The sequence below is a fragment of the Babylonia areolata genome, chromosome 26 (genome assembly GCF_041734735.1).
Source record: "Babylonia areolata isolate BAREFJ2019XMU chromosome 26, ASM4173473v1, whole genome shotgun sequence".
NCBI classification, from domain to species: Eukaryota; Metazoa; Mollusca; class Gastropoda; order Neogastropoda; family Buccinidae; genus Babylonia; species Babylonia areolata.
In genome coordinates, this window is record NC_134901.1 from 20,768,434 (window position 1) to 20,791,698 (window position 23,265).

At 42.7% G+C, this 23,265-nt stretch overlaps 1 protein-coding gene across 1 annotated transcript in view; it reads left to right on the forward strand.

The window, feature by feature from the left end:
- Window positions 1-22,981, forward strand: part of LOC143300265 (protein unc-93 homolog A-like) — a 192,401-nt gene extending 169,420 nt beyond the window's left edge. The window contains exons 10-11 of the mRNA XM_076613859.1: window positions 16,180-16,311; window positions 22,581-22,981. Of these exons, the coding sequence (XP_076469974.1) occupies window positions 16,180-16,311; window positions 22,581-22,981 (533 nt within the window). The remainder of the gene's footprint in view (window positions 1-16,179; window positions 16,312-22,580) is intronic.
- Window positions 22,982-23,265: the final 284 nt, after the last annotated feature.

Here is a 23,265-nt window from a genome sequence, read left to right on the forward strand (position 1 = left end):
ATCAACTCAAGTGCAATATTTCCAGCAAGCAGTTCTGGTTGGGCTCCATCGACGTCCAACAGGGCGAATGTTTTTGGGACGTGTGGTGAGTTCATGGAGGAACAGCATTGTATCAGTCCTGATAGTTTCCCTTAATTCCATCCCAGACTTCCAGAAGCAATGCCTGCCGCTTCGTGGATGTTTTGTGTATTTCTGTCTGTCTGATCTCCCCCCCCACCCCCCCACCCAACCCCCGCGCCCCCTTCTCAACCCCTCCGACACTTTTTCAAACTCTCTTTTCTTCTTCTTCTTCTTCTTCTTCTTCTTTCTCTGTCTCTTCACCTCTCCTGTTCTCTTTCTCTCTCTCTCTCTCTCGTTCAGACGACAATAATGGACGTGTAACTGCTTTGGAGTGGCAAATTAACTGTTCCTAGCAAGCTGTTTGTCCGTCTGCCTCTCTCTCTCTCTTATTCGTCGTTGTGAGTACGAAGTAACCCCTTATTCCTACAAGTAGTATCATTACTTTGTTGTTGCGTGGGCATAGGTGAAACCAAGCTGTTAGCTTATCCCTTTACCCTTGTTCGGGTTCTCTCTCTCTCTCTCTCTCTCTCTCTCTCTCTCTCTCTCTCTCTCTCTCTCTCTCTCTCCCTCTCTCTCCCTCCCTCTCTCTTTCCCTCTCTCTCTCTCTCCCTCTCTATGTCTCTCTGTCTCTTTCTCTCAGTCTCTCTCTCTCTCTCTGTCTCTTTATCTCTCTCTCTCTCTCTCTTTTTTCGCTCTCTCCCTCTCTCTCCAATACAATATGCTAGTCACAATGTTGACGAAATTAGTTATCACCTGAATGCCAACATGAAATCAGTCGAAAACTGGTGTGATGCTAATGATATGGTCGTGCATCCTGAAAAGACAGAATGCATGTTAATTTGTCCTCGTCAGAAAAGACAGAACATAAAAGAAGCACAACTTAACATAAAATATAAAGACAATACTATTAAACAAGTTACTAAGCACATGCTATTAGGCATTACTATTGATCAAAATCTTTCGTGGCAGGAACATATTCATTGCCTCATAAAACAAGTATCATCTAGTGTATTCCAATTATCACAGATCAAACACTTTCTTGATAATCATTCTAGACGTGTGTTTTACTTTGCCTATATCCAGTCTCGCCTCAGCTATTGCTCGATTATTTGGGGTAAATGTCCTCCTTCTACATTAAAGCCACTTTGCTCTTTACAAAAACGTGCCATTAAGATGATTAACCATGTAAATACCACAGGTGGATCTGTGCACAATATGTACAAAGAACTTCAAATATTACCTGTTCATCTACTTATTAGATATAACACATTGATTCTTATGCATAAAATTGTTCATAACGCATGCCCACAATATTTAAAATCATTATTTTGTTTCCAGTTCCAGCGTAAATCAGATAGAGCTATTGTCCCAAAGCCTAAAATTGATTTATTTAAGATGAGTCTCTCATTTAATGGAAGCATAGAATGGAACATGCTTCCAAAGACATGTCGTCAAATTCCAGCCATATCTCTCTTTAAAACTAACATAAGAATATTTCTATTCGATACATTTGATTAACCTACTCGCGGTCTTTTGCAAATGCTTGCTTGTACTCAGTCCACTAGCTGCCATGCCATGGTGAATGAAAAACTGAATGTATGTGTATGTGTGAACAGTAAGTGCGTGTGTGTGTTTGTGTGTGTTTGAGTGTGTGGGCGTGAATGTGTACGTATGTCTTTGTTTGCTTGTTTTATAATTGTGTGTGTGTGTGTGTGTGTGTGTGTGTGTGTGTGTGTGTGTGGTGTGTGTGTGTGTGTGTGTGTGTGTGTGTGTGTGTGTGTGTGTGTGTGTGTGTGTGTAAGTACGTATGTACATGTAATGTACCAATTGTTCAAGTTTTCATCGCTTTGTTACTTTTAATAGACTATTCAAGTTCCTATTCTTATTCGTCGTTCTTATTATTTTTTTTTAATTTCAGTTTATTTCTTTATTTTTATGTTTTGTGTCGTTCTTTATTTATTCATTTTTTTATGTTTTGTGTCGTTAAATGGGCAGAATTGTAAAAAGGCCTTTACTGTGCCTAATTCTTTACCCATTAAAGATTCAATCAATCAATCAATCCCCCTCTTTCTCCCTCTCTCTCTCCCTCTCTCTCTGTGGGAAGGTTGGTTTAGGGGTGTGTGGGTGTGGACAGACACACACAAACAGCCAGAAACGAGAGAGTGAGAGAGAGAGGGAGAGAGAGAGAGAGAGAGAGAGAGAGAGAGAGAGAGAATATGTATATATAATAGATAGATAGATATATAGATATATATACATAGATAGATGTTTATGTCTTTAAGGCTTGTATATATATGATTTTGCAAAATTTTGCTGAAGTACAGTTATAATAATTATCCAGGATCAGTTTGACTGATAGAAACTCGCTTTGACGCAACTTTTTTTTTTTTTTCTATAGGAGAAATCAGTGGATGCCTAAAAGTTCTGTAAATGAGCATGGTAGTTTCAGCATCCCTGGAAGGATCTTTCTTTTTGTGTGTGTGTGTGTGTGTGTGTGTGTGTGTGTGTGTGTGTGTGTGTGTGTGTGTGTGTCTTTTGTATCTTTTTTTTGTTGTCTTTTTTATCTTTTTTTATTTTTATATTTATTTTTTTTTTTTCCTTCCATCATCATTTTTCTCCTTTCTGTTGTCTACTTTGACGCAACTTCTTATTCGCGAAGAACATTGCTTTCGATGCTGAGGGTTTTCAGACAATGACTATCTGTAAAAAAAAAAATATATATATATATATATGTATAGACATAAGAAATTTGGAGTACTGCATTGTAACAGGGGTGGTGTGGCGGTGGTTTGCTTTCCCCTTACCCTGTCTCCCTCCCCTCCCCCCTGCCCCCCCTCCCCCCCTGCCCCCACCCTCGACCCCTCACCCCCCAACCCCACCCCCCGACTTCCCCCCCCCACGCCCCTTTCCCTTCCTATCTCATCGTCTCTCTCACGTGCAAGTAAATGATAAGCTCCTTGCACTTAAAGACTACAACAACAACAACAACAACAAATCGGCACATAAAGTGTGTACTGCTGGCCAGGAAGATGGTTTCAACACTCCGGGCTGACGCAAAAGTTCACACACACACACACACATCACACACACACATCACACACACACACACACACAGACACACAGACACACACACACACACACACACACACACACACACACACACACACACACACACACACACACACACACACACACACACCACAGAGAGAGAGAGAGAGAGAGAGAGAGAGTCATAATGCAAAATAACAGCATCATCTGCTCCAGTGCATGTCTCTGCTAGCAGTGTGGATCCATAGGCGTTCGATAGGAGACAGTGTTGGATGTGTGACTGCATGTGAACACACACATTACATGGACGTGGATATATACGTGGGAGGGTTTGTTGTTGTTGTTTTTTGGGGGGAGGGGGGATGGGGTGGCGACAGAATTGCAGGAGAAGTAATGGTTATCCAGTTCAACCAGATTCCCGTCAACTGTAGGTCTGTCTGTTCTGTTTGTTTGTCTGTCTGACTCTCTCTCTCTTGAGGGTTGGATGTAAATATATATATATATATATATATATATATATATATATATATATATATATATATATATATATATATATATATAGCAGCTGTGCTTACTCCACTACCCTCGTGAAATAAAAATTCGTTTCGTTTCTCTCTCTCTCCCTGTCTCTCTGACTCACTCTGTCCATCCCTCTCTCTCTCTCTTTCTCTCTCTCTCTTGAGGGTTGGATGTAAAGATTTTTTTTTTCTAAAGATATATATAAAGCAGCTGTGCTTACTCCACTACCCTCGTGAAATAAAAATTCGTTTCGTTTCTCTCTCTCTCTCTCTCTCTCTCTCTCTCTGCCTGTCTCTGACTCACTCTGTCTGTCTGTCCGTCCGTTTCTCTCTCTCTCTCTCTCTTGAGGGTTGGATGTAATATATATATTCCGTCTCTCTCTCTCTCTGTCTCTCTCTCTCTCTTGCTTCCAAAGAAACCAGCGCTTGAGTAAAAAAAAAAAAAAAAAAAATTCAGGGTGAAAATGTGTATAACACTGGTGTGGAAACGTATGCACCTCTGGCCAGAAAGATGGTTTGAACTGAAATTCTCTGGGCTGCCCCAAAAGGGTTGTTTTTTTTTTTTCAGCACGTTTTCTACTACAGCGCATGTTCTGCAAGCAGGCCGATTCGATCGACGCTCGATAGAACGATAGCGTTAGACGTGTGATTGCATGGAGAATCCGCATTGCCTCGTGCCTAATAGTTTCCCCTCCCAGACTGGTGGGAAGAAGCAAAGGTTACTTTGATCGATCAAATTTTCCCCCTTTGGGCGAGGACCCCGGTCCCTGTCTTGTCTCTGTCTCTGTCGGTCTGTCTCTCTTCCGCCACACCTTTTTCCCCCTGTCTTAATTCTCTCCATACGAACGGCGAAAGAGACGACGTTAACAGCGTTTCACCCCAATTACCATCATCAAAATATTGCAAGCGGAAGGCTCTTATACTGAAGAGGTGAAGATACCACAATTCTGACGACGGAAGCTAAAGGTTGGGTCATTCAGACACCCACTGGACATCCGAGGGGTCTGTGTAGAGAAGAGAGGACTGGTCGTACTGAGTGAGTTAACTGTATTGCAGCGTACCTCTTTCAGTTACTCGCTGATTAACCTATTCATTTTAATATTTCATCATTAATTCCGTAATTCATTTGAGATAAGGAATTGCTTTTGCCTAGCTTAGTGAAGATGATTGAATCAATCCCTTGGTTTTTTTCTGTTGTTCCGTCATTGCTGAAGCGTAGCAAGGCAACAGGCTGCTGTTGCAAGAGGAAAATATTGGGATGAGTTAATAATACAGCCAATGGTGTGTGTGTGTGTGTGTGTGTGTGTGTGTGTGTGTGTGTGACAGAGATGAGAAAAAAAGCTCATTCTTAAGTAGTCTGTCCAGTGGTGTAGTGTATAGACCCGGACTTAAACTATGCATGGATGGACCAGAATGTTTTATTCTCAAGCTGACAGACGATGACTTTACAAGAAAACAATTGTTAGGCTCATTATGTCAGCCTGGTTTCGTGGTTCACGTTGCATGACAAAAATGCCCCCCCCTCCCCTTTCCAAACGTTTTCAGAAGCAGAAATGGATTTACAAAAATGTTTGGGTGTCATCATTGTCTTGTCTTTCCAATCGAAAAAGCAATTTCGACATTTCTTTCAAGGAATTTGGGTTGCAAGCCACTTTCATTTTTTTCAGTGGATGGCTGAGCCATGTTTGATGTTTTTTGCTTGTTTGTTTTTTGTTTTTTTTATGCTTTGGGGGGGGGGGGGGGGGCATGGAGGCGGATTGGGGGCGGTGGTTGGTTTTGTTTTTTGTTGTTGTTTTTTTGTTTTTATTGTTTTTTGTTGCTGGTTTTTTGTTGTTTTTTTTTAGTTCGTCAGCATGGTTTTCTTTCTCTCGTTGTTTTTTTTTTGTTTTTTTGTTGTTGTTTTTTTTGGTTTTTTGTTTGTTTGTTTGTTGTTGTTTTTTTGTTGGTTTTTTGTGTGTGTGGTTTTTTTTGTTTTTGTTGTTGTTGTTTTTTTTGTTTTTTTTTGTTTTTTTTGGGGGGGGCGGGGGGATTTTTAACTCATTACTTCTTTATTCTTGTCACGTTTTGTGTGTTTGTCAGCTGTTTTCTTTTCTTCTTCCTTCGTCTTCGGTGGCTATCAGCCCGGATAGTGAGTGAGTGAGGGCTGGGCTCTGGTTACAGTGCAATAATAACTGATCGCTCCATCTATCGATCTGCCTGTCAGTCGGTCGTTTGCTTGTCATCCTGGCTGCCTTGGTCCAGACTTATCTTCTTTATTTTATTTTTTCTCTTCCTTCCTTTCTTTCTTTCTTTCTTTCTTTCTTTCTGTCTTTCTCCCGGCCCAATTATCTTGCCTCTGCCAGTCTTCTTATCCTCCTCTGGCCGGCCCCTCAATATCATTCAGACTCTGCTGATTCAGCTTGGGGGGTTGGTGGTTGGTGGTGGTGCTGAGAAGCGTCCGACCGTGATTGGTCCTCAACAAGCCACGGTCTCGTTCTACTTTCTGTCACAGAAGAGCCGAGTGCTGGTGGTTGTTGAATTGTGTAGGATTCAGTAGCTGCCTTGTTGTGTGTGTGTGTCTGTATAATTGTGTGTGCTAGATTGTTAGTTTGTTGTTGTTGTTAGGGTAGCTGTTAGATACACATGCATGTTAAAATGTATGTGTGCAGTGTGTGTGTGTGTGTGTGTGTGTGTGTGTGTGTGTGGTGTCACATTTTGGTGTGTGTATGTAACATAGATATAATGTTTTATGTTAACAAAAGCGTTTTTTTGTAAAGCACCTAGAGCAGATTTCTGGATAGTGTGCTATATAAGTATCCATTATTATTATTATTATTATTGTTGTTGTTGTTGTATTCCCCCCCCCTCCCCTAATCTTTGTCTAAAAAAAGGAATTACTGTTAGTAGTATTGTTAGTCTGTTGTTGTTGTTGTTTTTTTCTTCTCCACGATCTTTATCTACAAAAGGATTTAGTGTTTTTTAACCAAGCGTTAACTCACTCAGTACGGCCAGTCCTCTCTTCTCCTCTACATAGACCCCTCGGATGTCCAGTGGGTGTCTGAATGACCCAACCTTTAGCTTCCGTCGTCAGAATTGTGGTATTCTCTGTCAACATTCACCTCTTCAGTATAAGAGCCTTCCGCTTGCAATAGTTTGATGATGGTAATTGGGGTGAAACGTTGTTAACGTCGTCCCTTTCGCCGTTCGTATGGAGAGAGTTAATTCAACAGTAATGGAGCATCAGTCCTGGCTGGGAGCGCCACTTGTCTGGAACGGGAATCCAGTCAGTGTCTCCAGACAGGTGTAACACTTTCAGGGATGTTACCTTTTCTCTGATTCTACTGTACTTGTCACAACAGAGCCGGTTGGAAGGTGGTTGAATAGTGTGGGATTCGGTAGCTGGTTTTGTTTGTTTGTTTGCTGGGGTTTTTTTGGTTTTTTTGTTTTGTTTTGCTGCCTTTTTTCCTGTGTGTACTAGATGGTCACTCGGTGTCCTAGTGTCCTGGAGCCAGTTAGTTGCATTGCTCGGACGGAAGAGCCAAGTATGGGTCGTAGCCCGCTACTAACTGTGTGTAGCATGGAACTGACCAATGGCGTAGTTGTCCGGTCAACGTAGGCATTAATTTAGTCACGTGTAGCTGTCAAAAAGTTAGAACCAAGCAATGCAACTGACTCCTGGAAAACAAAACGCTGCAGGAGGAAAAAGAGAGAAAGAAGAAAAAAAAAAGAATGGGGGTGTTGTTTTCCTAGGAAAAAAAATCACCTGCTCTCCCCGGTCAGTTTCAATAATTACAATCGTAGCTTAAAGAATTACAAACAGTACACAAAATGGTTTCTACTCATGTTGTTTCTCAGCCAACACACAAGTTCAAAAGAATGCATTTCAGCTTACGTCACTCTGAACTGTTTTCTGCAGCTGAAGAGAATGCCTAACAAAATAATAAGATAATCACATCTATTCACAACGGAGAAAACTGTCTCTTTTTTTCCCTGGAATTCTTATTTTCCCCAGCTTGAGGTAAATACTAGTTTCATGAGAATTTTTTTTTTCCAGAAGAAAATCAGTGAAGTGGGAACTTATGTTGTTGTTTTTCTAGACGAAGGCAAACACACTTTGTTTTATTCCAGCAAGTCTTTTTTTTTAACCTTCATCAGCTTGACGCAAAGAAGAGCTGGACGGAGATGGGTGCATACTGTAGTGTCTGGATGGATGAATGGATGGGTGGATGGATGGGCTTCCAGCAGTCCTGCAGTTGAAATGAAAGGAAAGGAAATTATGGTGCTTAGAGCCTCGCCGACTACTAAGGCCATCTCAAGGCTATCGCCACGTTAATACCTACTACAAAGGTAAAAAAACAAACAATAAAAACAAGTCACCACTTTAAGCTTTCCACTCAAAGTTGAAAAAACCTTCAAATCTGATTTAAAATGTTCACTTCTTTCAAGAAGTCCATCAGCGCCAACGGAGGGACATCACGAAACAAGGTTTTCAAAGAAACCACCGTGTACTGTCTGTCTAACGTCATGCAGATCCCAACAGCCAAGGAGCACGTGTTTCACGGTGAGAGGCTCATCACAGGGAATACATCGTGGGGCCTCTTCCCCCTTCAACAAGTAAGAATGAGTTTAAAAAAAATAAAATAAAAAAAAAGTGTGCCCACATGCAGTCTGCACAGCACAGACTCCTCCTTTCTGTTCTTCACCCCCGATGGGAGGGTCTCTTTTAGGTCTGGACGGATCTGGAACAGCTTGTTGTCCGTCTGGGTGTTCCACTCCTTTTGCCAAAGATCCTTAACATAAGTGTTCACCTTCTGCTTCATGTCTGTGTATGGTACGAAGGATCTTGATCAGTCCTGCAGTTGACCCAGTTGCTCTGTCTGCCTCTGTGTGTGTGTGTGTGTGTGTGTGTGTGTGTGTGTGTGTGTGTGTGATTTTGTCTGTTTGGAATAATGAATGGGTACTGAGGGGTAGGGATGGTTGAAGTGATTCGATGCAGCTTCACTGTTTCGATATCAGGTCTCTCTCTTTGTCAGTCTTGTTTTCATGTCTGTTGGTCTAGACTACACACTCGGTGTATATGTGCCGTGTTTTCTTATCTTTTAAACGTACGTAATTGTGTGTGTATGTTTGTGTGTATGCATGGGAATCTTTGCTATCGATTCTCTCTCTCTCTCTCTCTCTCTCTCTCTCTCTCGTTCGCTTTTTCTCCTTTTCTCTCTCTCTCTCTCTCTCTCTCTCTCTCTCTCTGTCTCTCTGTCTGTGTGTGTGTGTGTGTGTGTGTGTGTGTGTGTGTGTGTGTGTGTGTGTGTGTGTGTGCAGAATGTGCAGAGAGTGAAACTTTGCCCTTTCAGACCGGCTTGTTCTCATTAACGATGTATGCCCCCAAAGCAGAGCGGACATTCACTCGCCAAGTAATGAGGCTCCCCCACCCCACCCCACCCCCCACATCCCACCACCCCCGGGATGTGACCAGTACACTGGGACCCACAGCGGGAGAGGTCGGGGAAAAATATCATGTGGAGAGCGGGAGGGAGAAGAGATGTTGTTGGAGGGGGAAGGTGCTGGCATTGACACAGGATAAAAACAAGCCAGCGAGAATCTGTGTTGCATGTGTGCGTGCGCATGTGTGTGCGTGTGTGTGTGTGTGTGTGTGTGTGTGTGTGTGTGTGTGTGTCCATGTTCATCTCTTTTGTCCATCTGTCCCTACCTATCCTCCCTTCACTTTCATGTCCTCCTTGCAGTTTTCCTTCCTTAATTTTTTTTCTTATTCTTTCTTCCACCACTTCTCAGTCTGCCTGTCTCTCCGCACCCATGCTCCTCTGTGCTTTTCCCCCCTCCTCCCCCACTTCTCTCTCTCTCTCTCTCTCTCTCTCTCTCTCTCTCTCCAGTGAAAACACCAAACAAAGTGGTTTATGGTGATCTTGGTAGATATCCGTTATTTATAAACTCGTTATTAAATGTTATAAGGTACTGGTTGAGAATACTACAGATGGATCAAAATAGATTGCCTTACATGGCTTATCAGATGTTGCTTGGATTAGATTTAAATGGAAAACAGTGTTGGGCTTCTCAAGTTAGAGAAATATTATGTACAACAGGTTTTAATTTTGTGTGGTTACAAGGATTTTTATTACTTTCAAGCAAAGACTTATAGATATCTTCATTCAAGACTGGTCGGGTACTATTAGTGATAGAGACAGATATTCATGCTACAGATCATTCAAAGTTGTATTTGAAAAAGAAAAATACATAACAAATGCTGATGAATATTGTTTCAGAGTGGCGTTGTCTCAGGCCCGATTTAATGTGCTTCCTTTAAATAACAATGTTAATAGGTACACTGAAAAGGATGTTTTAAAGCATTGTCCTTTTTCCCAAGGTGAACTAGAAGATGAATACCATTTGTTGTTTGTTTGTTCTGTATATAATGATTTACGGACAAAATTTCTTCAAGACTGTTTAAACATGTCTCTTAGTTCCCTTCTCCGATCAAACAACAAGCAGAGAAATTCTCATGTATCAAAATTTATTTTCCATGCGATCAAAAGGAGAAATCATATACTCAGACCTAATTAAGTAGAATTAATGTCACGTCCATGAATATTATGATATTGTGTCATCTATTCAAGTGTTATAATACCCCTTCCCATGCCCACCCCCAGTCCCCTGGTTTTGAATTGTGGTCCATGGCCAAAGTTCATTAAAACAATTTCGTTCGTTCGTTCGTTCTCTCTCTCTCTCTCCCTCATGTACTGTTTGAATGCCCAAACTACAGTGACCTTAGGTTGAAATATTGTATAAATAGTTCCAACTCATACTTGACACGAGATCAGCAAGTATTCTGAATGGTGGACTCGACAGTAAACAAAATCTGTCAAAGTTTCTTTTTTCTGGCTTTTAAGCGCAGAGACTTAATGAATCATGAATCACTACCAACAACTAGTTAAGGAACGAAAATGATTAATTATGTTTTGCCATTGTCCTTATTCAAGTGTCTTCTCACAAGGAGGATCTCTAACTGATACAGTGAGGACGAAAGATTTATTTATTCATTTATTCATTTATTTGTTTATCTGTGTGTTATTTATCTACTTATTTGTGTGCCCTGTGTAGGTTTCTTTATGTATATTATGTTTGCAACGGCTCACAGGCCTATACGCAATTAAAATATGTGTTCTTGTGTTCTCTCCCTCCCTCTCTTAACCCCCACCCCATTCTCTTTTTCCCCACCCTCTTTTATTTTAAACACACACACACACACACACACACACACACACACACACACACACACACACACACACACACACACACACACACTTTCTCCAATTCTCCTTTTTTTTTTTTTTACCTTCACCCAATTACTGTCTATTCTTGTGTCCCCCTTTCTTTTCTCCATACCCACCCCCTAGTTTTTCAACGCAATTTCGATTTGGCATAATATTATGTGATTTAATAGCAAATGAAATTTATGTTTCTTAAAATGTCCATGTTGTGGTAAAATAGAAAAGGAAAGTCATTTTCTGTTTGATTGTTCCAAACAAACAGGTCTGTGATGGGGGGAAAAAACAATCTTGTCAAATATTAGAGGAATTTTACACGAACAATAACAAGTATTATTTCCAGTTGAGAAGAGAGGCTATGTTTGTTTGTTTTTGTTTTTTTACGCCGTGCAAGGCAAGAGAAACACTTCCAACAAGATCACGCAGTTTTAAAGCACTGCCGAGAAAATGAAAGTGGAGTGCTTATTTTGGGTCTGAATGTTCCATTGCTTGTCTTCATCGTCGACTTTACCTCTTCTTACCCGTGATCCTATTTGGCCTGGACATTATAGCAAAAGTTTGACTCTCTCTCTCTCTCTCTCTCTCTCTCTCACACACACACACACACACACACACACACACACACACACACACACACACACACACACACATCCTAATAATCTAGAATGACGATAGCACCTCCCAAACGGGGGAGCATTCATAAGAATACATGCATTCAAGTACGACATACCAGACACTAACAAATGTGTGTGTGTGTGTGTGTGTGTGCGCGCGCGCGCGTGTGTGTGTGTGTGTTCACGATATGTGTTTACGATGTGTGTGTGTGTGTGTGTGTGTGTGTGTGTGTGTGTGTGTGTGTGTGTGTACAAACACGCAAACACATGCACATTACATACCGGAGAATACGTCAGGGAGCATTCATATGTATACATATATTCCAGTTCGACACACCAGACACACGTATGTGTGTGTGTGTGTGTGTGTGTGTGTGTGTGTGTACAGACACACAAACACACGCACATGCACACCGGAGACAACGTCAGAAGTGAACCTTTGCCCTTTCAGTCCCAGCGATGTGGGGCCCTCAGGGTGTGTGACCAGGACGTTAACGGAACAACGCGGAGAGGAAAGGTTGTGGGGAAAGTGTGTGTGTGTGTGTGTGTGTGTGTGTGTGTGTGTGTGTGTGTGTGTGTTCTGGAAGCATGTGTCGTTGATGGAGGGGAGGGGGGGGGCGTGCATGATGGTAGACACCCCCTCCCCATTCCGCGCGCGTGTATGTGTGTGCGCGTAATTCTCTCTCTTTCTCTCTCTCTCTGTGGATATATGTATGTATGCATGTGTAGATCGATAGACAGATATTTAGTTATGCAGATATATATATATATGTGTGTGTGTGTGTGTGTGTGTGTGTGTGTGTGTGTGTGTGTGTGTGTCTTTTACTTCTATATAAACCAGTCTCACTTTTCAACAACGGATATCAAAGGAAGGTACAATAGAAAAGAAAACTGGAGCAAGAAAAAGCAAGGAGATTTGTTTTTATTATCAAACGTGTTGGTTTTCTGGCAAAACTGCAGAAATGTTATGCGTTATGAAGGGTAGAGAGGAAGAAGAGGTAGGTTGCTCTAACTAACTAACCGACGGGCGCAATAGCTGAGTGGTTAAAGCATTGGACTTTCGATCTGAGGCTCCCTGGTTCGAATCTCGGTAACGGCGCCTGGTGGGTAAACGGTGGAGATTTTTTCCCGATCTCCCAGGTCAACATAATTGTGCAGACCTGCTTAGTGCCTGAACCACCTTCGTGTGCATACGCAAGCAGAATATCAAATACGCACGTTAAAGATCCTGTAATCACAGTGTCAGCGTTCGGTGGGTTATGGAAACAAGAACATACCCAGCATGCACATCCCCGAAAACGTAGTATGGCTGTATACATGGCGGGGTAAAAACGGTCTTACACTTAAAAGCCCACCCGTGGACATACCAGTGAACGTGGGAGTTGCAGCCCACGAACGAAGTAGAAGAAGAAGAAGAAATTAACCCAAAGCAGGGAGGGAGGATCCATTCTGCAGACGCCAAGTGGGCAGATAAGGGAAAATCAAAAGGCTCAAAACGACCCTCTTAGTCTTTACTCTCTTGTCAGTTTTGCCAAATAAAGGGGTGCCACTCCTTTCGGAGCACGGACACCAAGTATGGTTCCAGCTTGCCGCCTGCCTGGCCCGTGTCCCTTGCCAACAGTTCCTTCTGTTTCTGTCAGTTCCTTCCTTCCTTCCTTCCTCTTCTCTGTCTGTCAGCGAGCGAGCGTGCGTGCGTGTATGTCCCTTGCCAGCAATTTCTTCTGCTTCTCTCAGCAGTTCCTTCTTCTTTTTCTGTTTCTGTCAGCGTGCGTGTGTGGGGGTGTGTGGGGGTGGGGGGTTGTTAAAATTCTTGTCTGCATATGTCTCCACAGTCGTCTCCGCATCTTCGTCTGACCAACATCATTACACGAAATGGAAATGAACACCTCATTAATAACCGTGTTTGGATGGGAGGGAGTCTATACATTCCACCCCACTCCCTTCCCCATGGCCTGGACACACACACACACACACACACACACACACACACACACACACACACACACACACAGAGTTCAGTCCCTCTCTCATGACTGTGTCCTTTTTGCCCTCGCCTCGACTTTCTCCCTCCACCTTTCTCACTCCTCTCCTCCACCTAACCCCACACCCCACCCCCAACCATCCACAACTCATTCAACGCCTCATCCCCAAGTTCTTTTCCCTGCCCTCTCTCCTCTTCTTTTTACCCTTCCACACCCACACACTCTTGACGTTTTCCCACACATCCACCCACCTCCCTCCTTTCCTTTCGGGGTCTTCCTCCTTCCCTGTCTATGCATCTTTCAGTCGATCTCACCACACCACACCCACCCCTCAAACTCCCCTCCCCTCACCCCCAAATTCTTTTTTCCTACCCTATGTCCCCTCTCTTTTTCTTCCACACACACACACTCTTCACGTTTCCCCCCACCCACCCCACCTCTCCAGAGTCTTCCTCCTTGTCTACGTTTCTTTCACACCACACGACCCCCCGCCCCCCCCACTCCCCAGCCCCCCTTCAAACCCCCGCTCCCCATCATGACGTTTTCCCACCCATCTCCCTCCGGTCTCTTCGGGGTCTTCCTCCTCCCTGTCTATGAATCTTTCAATCGATCTCACCACACCACACCCACCCCTCAAACTCCCCTCCCCTCATCCACAGCTCTCTCAACGCCTCACCCCCAAAGTTCTTTTTCCCCAACCTCTGTGCCCTCTCTTTTTCTTCTATAGACACACACACACACACACACACACACACACTCTTGACTTTTTCCCCACCTGTCTCTTCAGAGTCTTCCTCCTCCCTGTCCACGCAACTTTCAGTCGATCTCACACCACCACACACCCCCCCCCTCCCCCCCCCTCTCATCCACAACTCTCTCAACGCCTCCCCCCCAAAGTTCTTTTTCCCTACCCTCTGTGCCCTCTCTTTTTCTTCCACACACACACTCTTCACGTTTCCCTCCACCCACCTACCTCTCCAGAGTCTTCCTCCTCCTTGTCTACGCATCTTTCAAGTCGATCTCACCACACCACTCGCCCCCCCCCTCCCCCCCCCCCCCCCCTTCAAACTCCCACCCATCCACCCACCTCCCTCAGGTCTCTTCGGGGTCTTCCTCCTCCGCTGTCTATACATCTTTCAAGTCGATCTCACCACACCGCCCCCAACCCCTCAATCCACCCTCATCCACAACTCCGTCAACGCCTCACCCCCAAAGTTCTTTTCCCCCGCCCTCCCCCTCTCTTTCTTCCACACACACACACTCACTCTTGACGTTTTCCCACCCACCCATCCGTCGTCCTCCTTTCTCTTCAGGATATGTGTGTGTGTGTGTGTGTGTGTGTGTGTGTGTGTGTGTGTTGGGGCTCATGTACGTTTATGTGTATTTGACTGTGCTTTCATATCTGTGAAACTGCATGTTTGGTGCATATCTGTTATGCATATGTGTGTCTGCATATATATATATATATATATATATATATATATATATATATATAAATTTATTTGTTTATAATCATTGTTGTTTTATTTATTTATTATTATTATTGTTAATTTATTTATTTATTATTCATTTTGTACGCTTATAGTTGACTTCAAGTTTTTGCGCCTCATACGTAGTAGTAGTAGTAGTTCTTTTTTTATGTATTTATCTCTTTTTTTCTCAAGGCTTGACTAAGCGCGTTGGGTTACGCTGCTGGTCAGGCATCTGCTTGGCAGATGTGGTGTAGCGTATATGGATTTGTCCGAATGCAGTGACGCCTCCTTGAGCTACTGAAACTCTTCAGGGTCTTCCTCCTCCCTGTCTACACAGCTTCAAGTCAATCTCACCACACCCACCCACCCACCCATCCCTCAACCACCACCACACCCACACCACCCACCCCTCTCCTCGCTCCCACTGTTTGGAGAACGTGCAGGAATGGGAAGGGAAGTTTTTGTCCCTTCCAGACGGGTTCTCGTCGTTCTCATTAACGATGTATGCCCAAGTCGGGGCCCCCCAAGCATCCGTCCACCTTGTAATGAGGCTCCCTGTCGGCGTGTGGCCGGCCCGGCATACAGTGGGGAGGGGGAGAGCAGAGCGGAAGAGGTCTGGGGGGAAAGGCTCGTGCGGGAAAAAGTTTGGTAGGGCTTACTTTGGTGGGGGAAGGATGGGAGTGGATAATAAGAACAAAATAAAAGGAAAAAAAATAGTAATAATAATTTAATCCAAAAAAAAAATATATATATATTTTTTTTTTTTTAAAGACACCCGTGGGAGTGGGGGCTTACTTGGGAGAGGATGGGAACAGATAACGAGGGAAGAAAAAAAAAATGCGTGGAACGTATCAGCATGAAATGTGTGAAAAGGTGGCGGGGGGAGGGGCACGTGAGAGTTCGTAATAAACTATCTCTTTCGGGGTTTTTTTTTTGGGGGGGGTTTAGTGCGTGCGTTTCTCTTCCTTTCATTCCACTTCTTTTCCTCCCCTCTCTCTCTCTCTCTTTCTTTGACAGTGATTTGGCAATGATTTATCCCTCCCTCAGGCTTTCTGATGACTTCTCTCTCTCTCTCCAATATATTTTTGATAGCAATTTGTATTGTTGCGATTTTTCCCCTTTCTCCGGCTTTCTGATGACTCTCTCTCTCTCTCTCTTTTCAACATATTTTTCTCGTAATAAACAGCAATTTTTATTATTGTGTGCGATTTGTTCCCCCTGCTCAGGCTTTCTGATGAACGTGGGAGTGTTGGTGCTGACGGCGCTGTGGCGGCCGATGGAGAGCCAGTCATCGCTGCTGCTCCTCTACACCGCTGTCTGGGGCATTGTGGATGGCACACTGCAGTCGCAGGTCCAAGGTAGGTTCTGGTTCTGGTTCTTGTTCTTGTTGCCTATGGTCCAGCCGACCGCACGGGGCCATTATTATCAGGACTGTCAAACCATACACAAATGCTCAACGGCGTCAACACAAAACTGTCACATCTACAACAACAACAAAACATAGACAAACTCACAAAATACAGTGCGTGACATAGTATCCCAACTATTTAGCTCCTCAGGGCAAATAAGACTAGGCCATGCTGAGGACGCCAGCCATTCCGCTTAATCTACCATCCCCAGATTACAAAAAATCGGGAAAAAGAAAACAAAAAACTTCAAAGCCAAACAAAAAATACTTTAAAAGGCCATGCAGGCAAATAATAACACTGCAGAATGGGCAGCTAGTGCCCATCCCAGTATTTACAATCTCACTACCTAATCGCCAAGAGAAAAATAAGCACAGATAGTACATCACAGACTGCGGAAAAGAGGCAAAAAAGAAGTGTGTCAAGGCTTGCTTGAAAAAAAGAAAAGAAAGGGGAATTGACTATGAAGGCAGGAAAAAAAAGGAGACAACAGTGAAGAAAGAAAACAGGCAGAAACAAAGAGAGCGATAGAAAAGAGGAAATTTCTAGCACAGAATTTTTCAGAAAGCGGGGATGCTATTTATACTGAAAGATCCCCGGCACCCCCACGGGGGTCCAAGGTAGGTGGGGTGAGGGGAGGGATGCGGGGGGGGGGAGGGAAGAGGGCGAGGGGGGGGGGAGGACACATCCAGTGAATGTCATGGAACATCCAGAGGTGTCGGAAAGGACAAAGGATGTCTCTCCAGTTTCTGGCAAAACATACACATACACACGCACACACACAAAATGCCTCTAGTTTGTGAGAACGGTTTCTGAAAATCGCTAACCTTTTGAAGCCCGAGGCCAAACGTTTCTTTGAATGAGGCACCAGTAGTTGTTTATGGACGATTAACCGTCATTCAGTGAACCCGATGAGGTTAGATAGAAGTTTAGGGATAAGTGTGTGTGTGTGTGTGTGTGTGTGTGTGTGTGTGTGTGTGTGTGTGTGTGTGTGTGTGTGTGTGTGTGTGTGTGTGTGAGAGAGAGAGAGAGAGAGAGAGATTACTCTGTCATGTTAAGATAAGATAAGATAAGAATAACTTTATTATCTCCAACTGGAGAAATTTGGTCAGGTGCATTATCACAACATAGACAAGTAAACAACATGGGGACCATAACTGTAAAAGCCAACAACAGCCCCTACAAATATTACGAAGATACAAATGTAAAAAATATCACATACATCGTTTCATACATACATCCACACACTGCAGGTAATAACTAGTATTCTTACTGCACATTGATCATAATAGACAGATAAGATAAGAAAAAAGATGAATTGCGGAAAACCACAACCAGATAATCAGCACACACCCGCACCGCACCCACCCCCCACACGCGGATAACTTCATTAAACAAGAGTAATAAACATATGTTCTGAAATAATATATTCGCTTTTAAAAAACACTGCAATTAATTATTACATCGTAATTATTAAACAAGAATATGGACGTTAGCATTAGACATATTCATTGTACATTCATCCTGCATATTGCACATTATTCTTCCTACATATTGCACATTCATTATAACCAGTTGTCACGTTTTAAGCTCAGTAAACACACACACACACACACACACACACACACACACACACACACACAACAACTAGAACAAGGTACAGCCTATCATGCACGGACTTTCACGCGTCTCACATGAGAGTGCGCGCGCACACACACACACACACACACACACACACACACACACACACACAGTTCTCAAGAATTTAAAAGGTGGATTGAACGTGGAATAAAAGTCTTCAGAGCTCTGGATTTCAACTTAAAAGTTCTGTAACGTCGTCCTGATGGCAACAGCTCATCTACATTGTTAGAACTTTTCTCCTGAAGTGTAAAAAGCAGCAAATGGTACTGGAGGAGTGAGCGCGCGCGCAAAACTTCCTCAACTCTCCCGAGGCTGAGGCTGACCGAATGAGTCTGATCCAACCTGAAAATGACCGAGTGTATCAGGTAACTTCAGGTGTTTACACAAGTCCTGCGTCTTGAGCACGCCTCTCCTCCATGGCACTGATTCATGAACTCTTGCGCTGTGGTAGGAAGGACAGTTCGAATTATCCACACGCTGCATGCCTGACACGACCTGTTCTGGGCATCTCTTGGAGAGAGAGAGAGAGAGACAAAGAACCCGACATATCAGCATTTGAGAGAGGACAGGAATGTCCAGTATGAATGCCCTTCCTGAAAGAGAAGTTGTCTACACTGAGTGGTACACGTCAACCAGTTGGAGGGAGGTCAGTCGTATCCCAAGCATTTTCTCCACGGAGAACGTGCGGCAGAAGAAAACAAAAAGGTCTGGCCGGATGTCTCCAGCTAGCTGCACTTTCAAAGAGCACCTGAAAGCACGACTTGAACACCTGACAGCACGACTTGAAGACCTGAAAGCACGACATGAACACCTGAAAGCACGACTTGAACACCTGAAAGCACGACTTGAACACCTGAAAGCACGACTTGAACACCTGAAAGCACGACTTGAAGACCTGAAAGCACGACATGAACACCTGAAAGCACGACTTGAACACCTGAAAGCACGACTTGAAGATCTGAAAACACGACTTGTAACACGTGACAGCACGACTTGAACACCTGAAAGCACGACTTGAAGACCTGAAAGCACGACATGAACACCTGAAAGCACGACTTGAACACCTGAAAGCACGACTTGAAGACCTGAAATCACGACATGAACACCTGAAAGACGCTCGCCTTCAGCACTGCTGACGCCTGGAAGGCAGTCGCCACAATGTGAAGCAGCAAGCAAGAGGCGAAGACACGACACTGTTGCCTATAGTCCAGTCGACGTCAAAGGGCCACATCAGTTTTCAGTGTCAGTAGCTCAAGGAGGCGTCACTGCGTTCGGACAAATCCATATACGCTACACCACATCTGCCAAGCAGATGCCTGACCAGCAGTGTAGCCCAACGCGCTTAGTCAGGCCTTGAGAAAAAAAAGGTGAATAAATAATAGATAAGCGTACACAAATAAATAAATAAATAAATAATATAAAAAAGGTAGTAATAAATAAATAAATATGACAACAATGATGATAAATAAGCAAATAAATGTAAAACATGAAGACACACATACACCCACACATGCATACCAGATAGGCAGCAAACATGCAGTTTCACAGATATGAAAGCACAGTCAAATACACAAACGTACTTGAGCCCCGACACACACACACATGACCCTGCACCTCCTCTACCTCCTCCTACACACACTCATTTCTAGGCTACGTATCGCAGCTTCCACGGCACACACACACACACACCCGCCACATCAGGACTGCCCAACTAAGTAAAATATGATACAGATAAACCGAGTTAACACAAAGCACTGTAATATATGGTTGGGGAAAAAACAAAACAAAAAAACACAAAAAAAAACGTGAACTCATTTAACACAGCTGGTCCAGCAAAATTTATTCATCACTAGTCCATATCTGACACAACCGATAGGTATTCGTTTAGAAATGTTCGATCAGACAAGAATTCAATGTTGCCTCTCTTTTTTTTCCTTCTTTAAAAAAAAAATTTTACCTCTTTTTTATGCCCCTGGATTTGGGACATTTCTCTGTATTTGTTTTCTATAGTGAGGATGGGAGCGATGAATATATTGCTATGGGGATCTATTATTTACGTTTGAGACTACTTCACAAAGCTGTACTCTCATAATCTATATCCCGGCGTGAATCAGGCAGAGAACAACAGACTCTAAATGTTGCCATTATTATGCCTTCGTGAGAGCTATAATTATACACTCAATGTTGCCATTATCGTGCCGTTGTTAGAGCTAAAGATAATCAATGATGCCATTATCATGCCTTTGGGAGAGCGACACACACTAAATGTTATTGTCTTTGTGAGTAAATACAGACACCAAATGTCATGATTTTGACTGAGAAAAAAATACAGGCACTAAATGTTGTCATGATTTTGACTTTGTGAGAGATACACACACTAAAATGTTATCATTGTCTTTGTGAGAAAAAAAAATACAGGCATTAAATATTGTTCATCGTTTTGACTTTGTAAGAAAAAATAAAACATGCACTAAATCTTGTCATCATTTTGACTTTGTGAGAAAAAAAAAATACAGGCACTAAATATTATCATTTTGACTTTGTGAGAAAAAAAATACAGGTACTAAATATTTCATCATTTTGACTTTTGTGACAAAAAAAACCAACAAAAAAAAAACAGGCACTAAATACTGTCATCATTTTGACTTAGAGCTACAGACACTAGAATGTTATCATCGTCTTTGTGAGTAAATGCAGACACTAAATGTCATGATGTTGACTGTGAGAACTACAGACACAAGAATGTTATCATCGTCTTTGTGAGTAAATACAGACACTAAATATCATGATTTTGACTTTGTGAGAACTACAGGCACTAGAATGTTATCGTCTTTGTGAGTAAATACAGACAGAAAATACAGACACTAAATGTCATGATGTTGACTTTGTGAGAACTACAGACACTAGAATGTTATCATCGTCTTCGTGAGTAAATACAGACACTAAAAGTTGTCATCAGTTTGGACTTTTTGAGAGCTACAGACACTAGATGTTATGAATGTCTTTGTGGGAAAAACCCTTGACTAGTCGCCGGGGAAGAAAACAGAAGAATATCGTGCCGTTGTTAGAGCTAAAGACAATCAATGTGCCATTATCTGTCTTATGGTTATAGTTGACTCACTGAATATTGTTCATTGTCTTTGGAGTTAATAATACACTAAATGTCATGATTTTTGATTGAAAAAATTAAGCACTAAATGTTTCTATTTTGAACTTGGAGAGTACAACACTAATGTATTGTCTTTGTGAGAACAAAAATACGGCCATTTATTGTTCTTCGTTTTGACTTTGTTAAGAAAAAATAAAGCATGCATTAAATCTTGTATTCATTTTGATATGTGGAAAAACTAAATACGGCACAAATTCATTTGACTTGTGAGAAAAAAACTACAGGTACTAAATATTCACTTTGCTTTTGGACAAAAAAATAACCAACAAAAAAAAACAGCACTAACATACTGTCATCATTTTGAACTTATGTAGCTCAGACTAGACATGTTATCATCGTCTTTGTGAGTAAGCAGACACTAATTGTCATGATGTTGACTGTGAAGATGCTTCAAGTCATAAATCTATCCACAACAATCAGCCCAAAACTGATTAAAAAAAAAAAAAATAAATAAATAATTGAATCTTCAGCCTTCTAATTATATTTCCCTTCTTTTGATGGTGTCATCAGTGATGTCACTATGGACGTAAGTGCTACGTCATATGGCAGTCAAGGGGGTTAATTAGATACAGACGCTGAGTGCTTGCCATCATTGTATCTTGTGTGTGTGTGTGTGTGTGTTTGTGTGTGTGTTTTCTTCAGTTTAACGTCTATTCACTATAAGTGTTTTTAGACAGAAAGAAGTAAAGTAGTGGATAAAGGAAAGGGAATGCATGTGAATATTAGTGTAAAATTGTGTTCATGTTATGTATCAGAGGAAAAGTATAGTATAAGAAAAAGTCTAAAGAGATTGTGGTGTGTATTGAATGAGGTGTCATGGGAAGGAGAATATGTATATGCATATCAACAAGTATTAACCTACAACAATGTAAATATAAATAACAAAATTAATTATAATACATCAAAGGAGGATACCAACTAGACTGGAGTTTAAAATTTCCGAAAACATTCTAAGCAATGAATAATCATTCAAAATCTTTTCAGTGGATCATGAAATATTGGAAGAAAAGTAATCAACTACATCTTTTGGAAGTAACTGTCTTATGCTCGGACAATGAATGAGTAGATGGCTCACAGTTATTTGCTTACCGCATATACATTTTATATTTTTTAGAAAATTTTGTACGAAAGGCATTTAAACGAATTCTATACATTAGACTTGTAATTCGTCTTGAATGTGCTGCTGGTGTCAAATTTAGAAAATGTTTGGGATTAGCTGCATTCTTTGAGTTTACACAACATTGGTAATAATGATTATTTGAATCTATAAGTAATTTCTTAATCGATTTCTAGATACATTTTCAAGTAATGCATTCTGTGTGTGTGTGTGTGTGTGTGTGTCTGCGCGCGCGCGTGCGTGCGTGCCTGCCTGTGTGTGTCGGGGTGTGTCTCTCATGTCTTTCCCCAAAAGCCGTGGTGGGTCGCTACGCCCGCGAGGAGCGCGACACGGCAATGACCACCTTCCGCGTCATGCAAGGGGTGGGCCTCCTGGCCACCTTCCTCCTCTCCTTGCTCACGCGCCGCCTGGCCGTCTCGCTCTACCTGGCCCTGCCCCTGCACGTGCTGGGCTTCCTGGGGCTCGTGCTGGCCACCAACCACGTCGGCCAGCGGGAGCAGGGGTCGCGCGGCGACAAGGACGGCGGTAGCGGTGGCGGCTCCTCCCCGCATTCTTCCTCGCCGCCCTACACCCCGACGCCGCCGCCGCCTCCGTCTCATTCTTATGGGGCTGGTGGGGGTGGTGGGTCCCGGCAAGGGAACAGCAGATTGCAGAGCGAGTACAGCGACATCGGAGGCGACGGGGGAGAAGTGTGAAGTTATGATGATTTCTTCTTGCTGTACCTCCTCGTTTTCTTTGGGTTTTTTGTTTTGTTTTTGCTGGGGGAGGGGGGGGGGGGTTCTTCTTATTTTTCCTTAAGGGTCCGGGGTGGGGATGGGTAACAATGGAGGTATATAGACGGAGAACAAAATAGTTATATATATATTTTTTTTTTTTTAGTGGGACAAGTTCTTCATTTTTAGGTAGGTTTTAGACAATTATTTCTTCTTTTTTTTCTTTTTTTTTTGTACTCGTGAGTTTAAACTTAAAAACCAAACAC